We start from the raw sequence: 12947 nt of genomic DNA on the forward strand, positions 1-12947 counted from the left end.
GGCGGCCGCTGGCCTGGGCTCTCCATCCCTGGGGGCACACGGGGCAGGCAGTGCTGAAGGGGTGAGGTGGCCAGGGTACTCACCGGGGGTCCGTCAGCACCGGGCATTCCTGGCAGGCCTGGTTTCCCCAGGGGACCCTAGAACAAACCAGAGACCCCCCTGAGCCCTGGGGCCACCTCTTCCCTAGGCCGACCCCAAGGGCACTTCCCGACATTTCCGCTCAAAGAACATTTGTTGAAAGGGATGCTCAGAGGCACCGAACGCCCCCTGGCACGGGAACTTCCGGCAACCGAACCCCCCCAAAGGAGAGGACCCTCCCCCTCTGCTGCTTCCTGGGCCTGCGGTTTTGCCAGTGGAACAAAATCACCCCACGTGGAGGCAGGAGGGCTTCTCAGCTGGTGCCCAGCTGTGTGCGCTACTGAGAACCACACCTCGGAGGTGGCCCCGCCATCAGCCGAGGGCCTGCGCTCGCGGAAAGATCTGGGGTTGAGCACGAGCTCGGCAAGTGCTCCAGTGGCCCTGTTCTCCCCCAGCAGCTAGGACTCAGCGGGGGCCCGGATGCAGATGGGGGGGGGCGGTTTGCCAGATTTAGCAAGAACGACACGGAAAGCAAACAACAACACAACAAGACTTCAGGCTGACAACAAACAGTCAAATTTGACCGAGCGCCCTTTCTGGTCCTGAATCCGGCAACCCTCCGCACAGCTAGACAATGGATGGATGAGTGAATGAATGAACTTATGATCAGTGACGGACAAAGGTCCCCGATCTCCCCCGGTCTCCTTTCCCGCGTGCGCAGGGCCCTGAGCTTCCCTGGCTCTGGGAAAAGAATAGAATCACGCACAAGCTGGGGATGGACCGCCACTTCCGCGGCCTGGGCTGCGGTGGGGGGAGCTCCCTAGGGGCCGGAACGCACCCCGTGGGCAGGTGGGGGCGTCCCTATACTAGCACAGCCACTCACCTTTTCCCCTGGAGGACCGATTGCACCCTGGGGGCCTGGGAGACCCTAGGAGAGGAAGGCAAGATCAGGGGACTGGCCGGCTCCGGGCTCCTCCCTGCCACCCGTCCACCTTCCCTGCACCCTCTCCCTCATCCGGGATGACTCCGTTCTAGGTCACACGTAGGCTGCCGGTCCCTTGGGGCCCAGGACACGCCACCGAGACCCGCACCCCCCCCGCTGGCCGCTGCTCACTCACCTGGGCACCTGGATTGCCCTGCTGTCCCGGGGGGCCGGGCTCTCCCTGGGGGCCCTAGAGGAAACACAAGCAAGGCACTGATGGGGACTCTGGAGGGCAGGCAGGTGCCCACCACCAGCGTCAGAAGAGGATGCCCAGACGGGAAGAAGCAGGCGGCCCCGTGGCAGAGAGGAAGCAGGCCTGGGCACCTGCAAGGATCCCCACGCTGACCCGGACGTGAGGGGCACCCAGTCGTCTCTGCCGGGACACCCAGACAGCCGCCAGGAAGGAGCGACCGTGAAAGGAAGCGACCAGAAAGTACTCTACTTGGTGGAAAACTCCCAAGACGTCGCGCTAAAGTCTCCCGGTAGAGCCAGGGGACCTATCTTTCGCTGGGCCTGGCTCACAGTAAGTGCTCGTCACCGGAGCACAGGGCAGGGAGACAGACAGCTCCCTCCGCACCTGCACAGACACGGTCTGGCTCCGGTCGGAATAAGCACGGCCGCCAGCTCTCCCGCTCAGACTGCACCTGGACCCAGGGCTCAGGGCTGTGCCCTCCACCTCGGATCCCCTTCCGGTTTGACGGTAACAGTGGGCGTCAGACCCCCAAGACTTACCACATTTCCTTTCGGACCTGGTTGGCCATCCATACCCGTCACACCCTGGATGGCGTTGGAAAGAAAATAACAGAGTGCTGAAGAATCAACCACAGTCACAGGGAAAATCCCACCCAACTCTGCTCGGCGTCCTGCCCTCACCGTGTCGGGGGACGGCAAACCTACTGGGGAGGGGCAGGGGTTGATATTAAAGAATCCTGCAGGCTCGATCGGCCAGGGGTCGATGGAGCTGTCGGGCCCGAGCATTGGGTGGGCCAGGCCCGGAGAAGCCGCCCACCGGGACAGGGCCCCGACAGAACCATGGGCTACTTGCTTCCAGAACTTTCCAGAAGCCGCTTAGAGTGCCTTCAAAGGAGAAAATGAGGCAACCTGGCGACCGTTTAAAACAGCACGTGTCGCGTGAGAAGGAGAAGCTGTACGGCCCACTGGCCTCTGTGCCTCCTCCCGCAAACCCACGCCTGCGGAGGGCTCTGCCTGCCTAGGAGCCTCAGAGCCCCGGCGACACCTCGACCAGCCCCGGGCAAGTGTCCGAGCGGGACAGACGTGCAGAGGTGACAGGCCTTACCGGAGGTCCAGGAGGGCCCGGGGGTCCCTTTGGCCCCAACAGACCACGCGGCCCCTGCAAGAGGAAAGGGCAAAGGACTGTTCACACTTGGCCAAGAACCCGGCGCCGGCCCTGCCCCAGGCAAGCCCCGCAGCCCCACCCCCACCCCCAGAGTGTTTGCAGCAACGCAGGTGTCCACACGTCCCGGGAAGCACGGGCAGCACCCGTCCTCGCCCGTGACACCTCCTCAGCCGCCCCACCTCTCCACCAGCTCTGGGAAGCAGGGGCGGGTGCATGGAACGAACCGGCAGCTTAGACAAGGGATCAAGGGCACCTTCAGAGCAAGGGGAGCCTTTCAGCTCAAGGGCGCCCTTTCACACTCGCTCGGGGCAGGTGCACACAACAGCTCTCCCAGGGGAGGCCACGAAGATACTCCACTGCACGGAACGCTTTTGTCCACGTCTCGTTACCGGCTCCCTCAGCGCAGTGACAGGTGACTGCATTTCTGCCACCGGAGGGTGGAGGGAGGAGGAACTAGTTCTCTGATGGGGACGTCGTGACCAAAGGCAGAGCTGAAGCACGGGGCTCGGGGTTTTTTTCTGGGGCGCCACTAAGGCCCAGAGCTCAACCCCTCCCCCCTCCGCAGCAAAGGTCACGTGTGGGGACAGCCCGTGTGCACGTGGAGGGACACAGCCCCAAGGCAGCGCCGTTCCCAGCACGGTTCATGAGATTCAGAAGGTAACACAGCAGAGGCATCGCCCGTCACCCAAAGGAGCCCCATCCTGAACCTCACGCTTGCCCCTCTCCTGGGGGGATTGTCCAGCCTTTAACCAAGGCACGAGTGCCCTGAATTCTGACGGAAACTCCTGAGACTCGGCGGAAGAGGGCTCCTTCCCACACTCAGTGCCACTTAACTATCCCTGTCGTTATTTAAAAACCTAGCCCTGTAAATGCTTTCTAGAAGTTACTAACCCGCAAGGTGACGCTTCGGCGTGTGTTAAGGAGGGGACTGCGTAATGGATTCTCCTTAGAGGCGAATCAGGCATCCAGGGCATAACTTAGTCCCCGGTGAATGTGGGAGCCCAAGCCCAGGCTCTCTCCGCGTACCGCTTGCAAGGTTCTCCTCAATTAACGTCGCCAGATGCATACTGCCGTGGCGACGCGGGCAACAAAAATGAGCCATTTCAGAAGTAACCACAGGTGAGATGTAAACGGTGTCCTTTGTCACTGAGGAAGTTTGCTTGGGCCCTAAGAGAACTCGGCTTCGGGAAAAGAGCCGTTTGCTGCCATGGCAGGACCACCCTGATGCAAGGCTCCACTTTGGGGAAGTGTAGACATCAGAAGGGACGGTAAACCGTCTGATTAGTCACCACAACTGCTGCTGGACACTTGCCTGGTGCACTCTGGGCGTCCACCTATGCCTACAGCCTGGACACCCGCCATGATGGCCCTGCACATCCACCATGATGGCCTTGGACACCCGCCATGATGGCCCTGCACATCCACCATGATGGCCTTGGACACCCGCCATGATGGCCCTAGGACACCCGCCATGATAGCCCTGCATATCCACCATGATGGCCTTGGACACCCACCACGATGGCCCTAGGACACCCGCCATGATGGCCCTGCACATCCACCATGATGGCCTTGGACACCCACCATGATGGCCCTAGGACACCCGCCATGATGGTCCTGGACATCCACCATGCCTGCAGCCTGGATACGCACCATGATGGCCCTGCACATCCACCATGATGGCCTTGGACACCCACCACGATGGCCCTAGGACACCCGCCATGATGGCCCTGCACATCCACCATGGTGGCCTTGGACACCCACCATGATGGCCCTAGGACACCCGCCATGATGGTCCTGGACATCCACCATGCCTGCAGCCTGGATACGCACCATGATGGCCCTGCACATCCACCATGATGGCCTTGGACACCCACCACGATGGCCCTAGGACACCCGCCATGATGGCCCTGCACATCCACCATGCCTTCAGCCTGGATACGCACCATGATGGCCCTGCATATCTGTCATAATGGCCCTGTACATCCACCACAATGACCCTGGACACATGCCATGATGGCCCTGGACACCCACCATGATGGCTCTGGACATCCTCCATGATGGCACTGGACATCTGCCATGATGTCTCTGAACACCGCCATGATGGCCCTACACAACTGCCAGGATGGCCCTACACACCCACCATGATAGCCCTGGACACCTGCCAGTATGGCCCTATACATCCACCATGATGGTCCTGGACATCTGCCATGATGGCCGTGGACACCCACCATGAGGACACTGGACACCCCCCACGCCTGCAGCCTGGAGCTCCAACCACAGCCCTCCAGGTCTCGTCTTCTTCCCCTGGGGAAGGCCATATTTGCCCTACCAGCCTTCTTTTCCTTGCTCAAGAAACCCCCAGATGTCTCTGTTTCAAGGCTGACCTCCCCTCTAATTTATGCTCTGGGCTGGTCCCTGGTTCCACCCAGAACGGTCTCCTCCAGCAGCCCGTCACCACGAAGAGGAGAGAGAAGCCCACCCGAACGGGACTTACGGGTTCCCCGGGCAGCCCTCTGGGCCCGACTTCTCCATCATCACCCTGTGGGGGAGAAAAGAGGCAGGATTTTAGGGACACATTCTGAAGCCTGGACAGAGAGGCAACATGCCTTCCCGCTGTGTGGAAGGACTCTCTGGCCCGGGGCTGCTTCAGCCTCTGCCGGATCTACTAGTCCGGCCCCAGCCGGGAAGGCCCGAGTGTCCCCACCCCCGGGGAAGCTTCAGGGAACTGGGGGGATCCAAGGCCCTGGGGCGCTCTGCTCAGGAGCTCACACACCACGGCCCCAGTGAGGAGAAGGCTGCACAGAAACATCAGGGCAGCCAAGAATCTGGTGACCTCGACGGGTCGTGATAGGAATAAAAGATAGAATGATACGCGGTAGACTGAGACGGAAAACAGGTGACTGGGTGGGGAGGGAGGGAGATGGCAGATGACAGGGAGGGAGGGAGGGAGGGAGGGAGCGAGAGAGGGAAATGATAGGAGCGGGAACGACGGAGGCTGCGTTGGAAGGGGTCACGGACAATCGCCAGACCCCTCGGGCCAACGCCCAGTAGCCTAACCTCTCTCTCTGCCCGGGCCCTACACGCGGCCTCTTCCTTCCAGCTGCAGAAGGAAATGCTGTCCTGGCTCCAAAGGTTCCAGATCAGGAGCTGCCGTCGGCAACTCCGCTTCTCCCGGTCAGGGCGCTGCCCCCTCCCCTTCACCTCACGCACAGCCGGCCCTGCACACACGCGCACACACACACGCACGCGCACCTCCCCTGCTAAGAAGCACGCACATCCGGGAAGACCCGTCTCTCCTTTCTCGTAGTACAGTCAAGTGCGCTGGGGCCCAGACAGGAGAGGGGACCCTGGCAATGGCAGCTGAGAGCCGCTGAGGACAGAGGCACGGCCAGGCCCTAACTCACTTCCCAGAGTTTCCCAACCTTCTTCCTAAAACACCCCCGAGACCCCAAGACGCTGTGTAAGTAACGGGGGTGAATGGAGGGAGGGGCTCATAAGCCCACTCTAGCTTCTCTGTACATCGTAACTGTGCGTCACTCTCCCAGGAAGACGCACCTGACAAACCCCGGGGCCTCCGCAGAGCCCCCTGTGAGAGGCCCACCCCCAGCCCGGGCTCCAACCTCGGGCAGAGCCGTGCTCCCCCCACCCCTGCACGCTCCCAGCCCTCCGCCTCCCTCCACCTCCAGGGCCACGGACAGGCTTTTCCCAGACTCCCCACCCCCGCCCCTAAGCCCCGGGCCCCACCACCCCACAGCCTCCACCCAGACCACGTGACAAGAGGAGACACGGAGCTCATGACCTCTCCCGACACCCCTCCTCCACGGCGACCCGGGCAGCCACCTCCCGGAACTAGGGCACTCTCTCCGAGACCAGCGGCGGGCGAAAGCCGCTCCCGGACGCAGGCCCAGCGGTCAAGCCAAACGCTTCCACCTGCTTTGTCTCAGAGGTGGCGTGCGGCCTGTCCCCACATCCCGTGGCTTCGCCCACCCACAGCCCCTCCTTCCCCAGCTGCACCCTTGCCAACCAATGACAGCACTGCCTGCGTTTCCGGGCGGTTCCAGCCCGGACCCCCCCACCCCGAGGGGACGGGCAGGCGGCTACTCACCCGATCTCCATCATCTCCCGGAGGTCCTGGCGGGCCAGAAGGACCAGGGTCACCCTAGGACGTCAAGCAGGGTCAGCGTTAGGCACTCGGAACAGTCACCCCCAGCCGTCTCAAATGCCCGTCCGTCTTTCTGCGATTCTGAGACCAGAAGCCCCGAGCCCGCTGAAGACTCCAGAGTGACAGGAGGTGGTTTTGGGGACTGGTGTTGGGAGGCAGGTTCGCTCGACCGGCTCCCACGGGCGGGCGGCGCCCTCGGACTCTGCGGGCTGGTGGGAGGGGGTCTGAGCGACCCCCTGCCAGCTTCTCCGTGGGAAGCGGGGCACCAGCCCCGGCCCCACAGGGTCCCCAAGGAAGGGCTGCCGCCCCCGACCGTGAGCGTCCTGAGGGTCGGCGCTGGTCCACCTCCCGCCTCTCGCAGCTCTGGGCCTCGCGTGCAGTCGGTGCCTAATATGCACTCATCCGTCAAACGGACGGGCCCGGCGGCTGCCCTCGTCCCAGTCTCCACATCGTGGCTGGAGAACGCGGACGACGCGCCTTGATAACCACTATGTCATTCCTCAACGGGCCGCGGGGCGCGTCGGATAAACCCTCCCGACACCGTCCCCAAGCGCGTGTGCTGGTGTGTGTGTGTGCACGCACACGTGCCTGCGTGTGCCCTCGCTGTGCCGGCGTCCGAAAGAGACACGCTCTGCTTCAAAGAGAACAGGTGAGGCAGAAAACGTCCGAGGAGCGGCAAAGAGCCGTCCCATGGAGGCGGCCCACGCAGGAGGGAAGCAGGGGGCTCCGGGCCACGGCACGCGCCCTGGCCCCACCCCAGGAGCTGCCACCAGCTCCCGGAATCTCTGCCTGAGTGGCGCAGAGGGTCCCCGGCAGCGACACGGTGGCCAACCGGGCTTTCTGGAACCACGGCGGGCCCCAGTGAGAGCAGATTTCTCTAAGGAAGGGCCCTCCCCTCCCCTTCCACGCGCCTCGGGTACGGGAGGCCGGACGGGCTCGCTCACTGTAAGCGGCCCATGAGAAACCCACTCTCTCTGGACTGACTTTCCGCAAGGACATCGCGTTGGCACTGGTTTCTGGGAGTTTCTTTCGTGACCACTCCGGAAAGGCGGGGTCCCAGCCCCACACGAGAGATCCCAGGCCTTCCGGAAGGGTCTCCCAAGAAACACCTCCACCCTCTGCACAGAAGCCATCGGGACCTCTGTGCCGGTGACACGCACGCGGGGAACACTTACCCGGTGGCCCTTCTCCCCCGGCAGTCCAGCCAGGCCGTCGAAGCCGCGGTCGCCCTGTGAGGAACAGAGGGGCCTGCTCAGGGGCGCCACTGCACACAGCTTGGCCGCCCTTCCTCGGGCCGCGGTTCGGGCAGCATCCGCGCACCCCGGGCCCCAGAACCTCCGCGTGTGGCGGCCACCGGCCTCCGTTTGCCACAAATTCCGCTGTCGGCTCTGTGTTTCCGCGGCCCTTTTCCCCCAAACACCAACAAAGGCTACAAACACAGAGCTGACTTTTGTCCTAGGGCCACAGGCTCTGAGCCTCGATGTCCCACGAGTGCGTGTCTCGCTCACCGCTACACCCTCAGCGCCCGGCACGGCCGGGCACACTCGTCACCAACGGGGGCCCCCTGGCGCCCCGGGCCACCCCGGGCTGCCTCCTGGAGTCGGGGCGCACAGCCCTGCCTCGCGGACGTCGTAAAGCACGTGGGGGAGGTCAAGAGCATGCTAGTTCAGGCTTAAGATGCCTCTGTTGTTGGAAGAAGTCCACTTTGTGCGGGAGAGACTCAAGAAGGCCCTTCTTCCCTCCTGTCGCTCGGGCGACTCGAGACCAAAGCCTCCTCCCCTGAGCTCCGGTCGCGCGAGGAGCACCCGAGCTCATCCGCACCAGCTACTAGGTGAACAGGCGTCTCGGCCGCCGGCGGGTGCGGTGACCCATTCTCCACCCCCTCCAGGTAACGCGGGAGAAAGGCGCCGTGCACGGCCCCGGACGGCGCTCCAGAGCTGGGAAAGGAAGGGCCGGCCGAGAACAGGGGTGGGGGCTCCACACCAACGCGGGGGGCGGAGGGGTGGCCACACTGCAGATTCCGTTCACGCGCACACGTGACCGACCCCACGTCCGCTCACACACAACGTCTACTCGCTCCCTGCGACGCGGGGGAGCAGACGCCCCAAAACTGGTCGAGAAGGCTCCCCGTCTCGTGCACCTGGCATTCCTCGCGTCAGCCCCCACGTGCGTGCTCTTGCCGTCTGTCCGTTCACGGACAACTGGCAGAGCTGAGATTCCACGCGCCCCCCCCCCCACCCCCAATGCTCGCCACCTGCTCAGAGGGACCCATCTGCCCCCTAAGCAAACCAGCTGCAGTTGCCATGCTGGCTTGTGACATTCACCCCGGCAGCCCTGGTCCTCGACCGCCTGGAACCCGGCCGAGACACGGACCCAAGCGGAACCTCCCCCGCCCCCAAGGTCCCCCCGAGATGAGCACGAACGTCATGACTCGTTACTTGTCACCGCAGTGACCTTCGCCGCACCGCCGCCATGTTGGCCGTGCCATCAACACGGTGACGGCGACCGCGGCCGCGTGCAGGACGTCAGGAGGCGGCGAGCGTAGCCTACCTTCGGGCCCGTTTGCCCCGGCATCCCTCTTGCTCCGTCGCTCCCAGCTCGGCCCTGGAACACAGGAGGGAAACTGTCACCGGGGTCTGGGAGTCGTGGCCTCCTGCGACGCGAAGCAGAGTCACACGGCCCCGCGTGGCCAGGCTGGTCCGGAGGACCCCGACCGGGCTCCCGGGGCTGCTGCGTGCCTCTCACGTGACTCCAGTCTTTCTGAGCCTCGCCGTCTGAAATGCCAGATGGGGAAAATGCCAGTCGCCTGTGTCCGGGATGAGACCAGGCTGCGAGACAGCGGCCAGGCAGCTCTGTGAGTCTGCGGGACTGTGGGTCTAGGGCTCCGGAGAGAGTGTGCCCGGGGAAGCAATCCACAGCCCGCTTCCCTTGCACCGTTCGGAAGCCAGATTACGGACAGGAGGGTCACAGAAAGGAGGCCCCTAGGGCCAGTCCAATTGGCTACCAAAGGAACGGAGCCCCACAGTGGCGGCTTGTGTCACTAAAGCCACACGGCTGCCCACCGTTAGCAAGACGCTCATCCGTGGAGGCCACTCCTGGGGCCGTTACTTCCAGCCATTTCCAGGAAAGTGACAAGGACAAGCCCACGGTCCCCAACCGACTGGCCACGGGGCTGAAGGGTCGGGCCCACTACCAAGGCCCCAGGGTCACCCTGGGAGAGCCCCGCCAGGCTTGAGGCTGCCTGGACAGGGCCAGGGCCAGATGCCGCCCTGCTAACGAGGAAATGTCAGCCCGCTGGGAATAAAGACCTGGCCCAGAAGAACGCCTTCTCTCCTCCCCTCGTCCCGCGTGCACCTGATCAAACGAGGCCCTCACCGCCGAGCACAGAGAACATTTGGAAAGCGACAGCTTTCGGCCTCAAAGTACAGGGGAGACAGTTAGGGCAGCAGCAGAGAAGAGAGAAGCCGGGGACCCGGGTGGACCCCAAGGAGCTGGTCTGTCTCACCCGGGGTTCAAGTTTACACGGAGCTGAGGGGATGAAAATTCCCGTCAGGAAAGGCGCCCAAGCAACGCGGCTCCGGGGCAAAACGCCGAAGCCAGGCCGGGCGAACGGAGACACGGGTGGGGCCCCCACCCTCCGCAGTTCTCCACACCCTCCGGAGTCAAGGGAGATTGGTCAGAACGGTTCGCGTGATCTCCCGGCAGGACGTGCAGTGGCTCCCGACCACCAGCACCCCGGCTCCGGACATAAGGCCCAGTGAGCCTTTCGTGTTCTCAATGCTCGCGCCCAAAGGGCCGCGGAAGTTGCTTTAAATCAAAATGTTTGTTAGGGGCGCCTGGGGGGCTCAGTGGGTGAAGCCTCCAACCCTGGCTTGGGTCACGATCTCACGGTTCGAGGGCTCGAGCCCCGCGTTGGGCTCTGTGCTAACAGCTCGGAGCCTGGAGCCTGCTTCGGATTCTGCGTCTCCCTCTCTCTCTGCCCTTCCCTTGCTGTTCGTTCTCGTTCTCTCTCTCTCTCTCTCTCTCTCTCTCTCTCTCTCCCCCCCCCGTCTCTCAAAAATGAATACATGTAAAAAAAAAAATGTTTGTTAAACTACATCAGGGGGCACGTGGGTGGCTCAGCCAGTTGAGCGTCCGACTTTGGCTCATGATCTCGCTCATGGTCATGATCTTGCAGTCTGTGTGTTTGAGCCCCGCGTCGGGCTCTGTGCTAACAGCTCGGAGCCTGGAGCCTGCTACGGATTCTGTGTCTCCCTCTCTCTCTCTGCCCCTCGCCCCCCCCCCCCGCCCCCCCACTCATGCTCTGTCTCTCTCTCTCTGTCAAAAAAAAACATTGAAAAAAAATAAAAAATAAAAATTAAAAAAACACATCAACAAGCTCAGGACGGAGGCCAGAGACCAGGTTGGCAGAGGCCCGCAAGGCACACCTGCCCCAGGACACACAGCACCCTCCGGCTCAGCTCGCAACCCTGGGGAAGGGGATCCGGCCGTGAAAAGCTGCCCTTCGACAGAGGGGAACCACCAACCGGGCTTCCGGCCCCGAGCCTGGCAGTGGGGGCACGGCAGACCCACCGCAGACTCCCGCCCCCGTGGGGACCAGCTGCGGCCCACTGAGCCACAACGCTTACCCTTCTTCCAGGCTTTCCGGCCGGGCCAGGAGGGCCCTGCACTCCTCGGGGACCCTGTCCGCAATCAGAGAGGGCAGAGTGTCAGGGGGCATCCGTGTTTTTCAGAGGCAAAAGCAAAGCCCTGAACCCCTGCTCCTCAACCCGGCCGGGGGCTCGCCGTCTCTCGAGCGGGCACCGCCGGGCAGGGCACAGGGTCTGCTGCCCCCCGAGTGAGGGCCGCCCAGGGCACAGCCGGCGAGTTCCCCTGAAGACAGCGGCTGTTTCTGTCCCTCAAAGCTGCGCACAGAGCCACAGATCCCTGCCGCTTCCTTAAAGAAATGCAGCTCTGCCCCCCGACATGCCTGTGGGCACCACCCCCCATAAGCAGGACACGCCCCTTCAAGCAGCAAGGGCGAGGTGCCCACGTACCTGAGGCCCCATGTCTCCCGGCTCGCCCTTCAGACCTCCGCTCCCCGGAGGGCCCTAGGGAGACACGGTCTGGGTTAGAAATGCTCATCAGACGGGAAGGGGGCGCCCCGTGGGGCAGGGCTCCCGCTGCGAACCAGCAAAGCTCACGGTCCACGGAGCCCAGCGTGCCTGCCCTGGACAGAGCCTGGGGGCTGAGCAGGACCTTTCCAGTTGTTTGGATCTCCTCTGAGTTTTGAACCAAATTCTGGACAGTGGGGCTTACGGCACGAGAGCCGGAAAGCCCAACACAGAGTCTGCTTCTCTCTCCAGGATGAAGGTGACAGTGGTCTGGCACGTTCCGCAGCTCAGGGCAGCGTGCGGGCACCCTCACGACGAGGCAGGAGCCCCAGACGGAGGGGAGCAGCCCCGAGCCAGCATGGCCGAGGAAGGTGCTGAATGCAGACCGGGGGGGCAGAGAGCCAAGGTGCCCCCTAGGGAACGGGGGTGGGGGGTTAAATTCTCCGTCTCCTTGCAAACTGCAAAGGCCGCAGGCACTCCCAGGGGCTCCTGTTTGCGGGCCCTGAGCGTGCCCGGGCACACACCACACACAGCTTGTGCGGCTGGGGAGGGGAGGGCTGGGGATCCCGGGTCTGTCCATCCCCCCATCTCACCGAAGTGCTCTTGACTTTGGAAACAGAACCGTCAAGAGTTGACGACAGCCCGGAAAGAAAGAGGCTCAGAGCTCCCTGGGTCGTGAGGCAAAATGACAGCAGAGCTGGTGCGGCGGGCTGCCCAGCCCCCAGGCCACCACAGCCCCCCAAGCCCCTGCCCAAGGCCCCCAGTCCCGCTGGGGTACCACTGACAAAATGAGTGGTTGATGAGAGCTTAAAGTGTGCTCTCTCTGGGTGAGCTGAGGATGTCCCCCACCCACCACGCTCCCCCTCCGTCCCTCATGTAGGACTCACCATGGGGCCGGGCCTCCCAGTCAGACCCATCGGGCCAGCTGGCCCCCTCAACGCCAGCTGCAAGGGAAAATGGGGCACACTGAGAAACGGCTAGGGTACTGGTCCTAACAGGTGGGGCTCAGCCGGGCAGGAAAGGCCCGACGGGGCGCACCAAGGACGGGGGCCTCTGCAGGAGGGGTCTCTGACGGAGCTCCAGGAACCTGGCACCTCAGCTCCTCTGGGACCTGTGAGCCAACACGAACGGAACGGAGGCCGTGCAGGTGGAACCCGGGGGTGGCCTGCCCCACGGTGGGGATGGGCGTCCCGCCCGCTTGGGTGCTGACCTCCTCCTTGTCCCCAGCCGGCCCTCGGCTCTGGCGGTCCCCCAGCCCCGCCCAGAGTGTGACCC

General features: G+C 63.5%; 1 protein-coding gene across 2 annotated transcripts in view; it reads right to left on the bottom strand.

Moving 5' to 3' along the window:
* Window positions 1–12947, bottom strand: part of COL5A1 (collagen type V alpha 1 chain) — a 148695-nt gene that overhangs the window by 59776 nt on the left and 75972 nt on the right. For both annotated transcript variants that reach the window (XM_053908503.1, XM_053908502.1), the window contains exons 14-25: window positions 12560–12616; window positions 11616–11669; window positions 11208–11261; window positions 9130–9183; window positions 7755–7808; window positions 6523–6576; window positions 4912–4956; window positions 2358–2411; window positions 1793–1837; window positions 1197–1250; window positions 962–1006; window positions 84–137 (exon numbers count right to left, since the gene is read on the bottom strand). In XM_053908503.1, the coding sequence (XP_053764478.1) occupies window positions 84–137; window positions 962–1006; window positions 1197–1250; window positions 1793–1837; window positions 2358–2411; window positions 4912–4956; window positions 6523–6576; window positions 7755–7808; window positions 9130–9183; window positions 11208–11261; window positions 11616–11669; window positions 12560–12616 (624 nt within the window). The remainder of the gene's footprint in view (window positions 1–83; window positions 138–961; window positions 1007–1196; window positions 1251–1792; window positions 1838–2357; window positions 2412–4911; window positions 4957–6522; window positions 6577–7754; window positions 7809–9129; window positions 9184–11207; window positions 11262–11615; window positions 11670–12559; window positions 12617–12947) is intronic.

The sequence above is a fragment of the Panthera pardus genome, unplaced genomic scaffold (genome assembly GCF_024362965.1).
Source record: "Panthera pardus isolate Hobbes unplaced genomic scaffold, ASM2436296v1 HiC_scaffold_20, whole genome shotgun sequence".
In the NCBI taxonomy this organism is placed as follows: domain Eukaryota; kingdom Metazoa; phylum Chordata; class Mammalia; order Carnivora; family Felidae; genus Panthera; species Panthera pardus.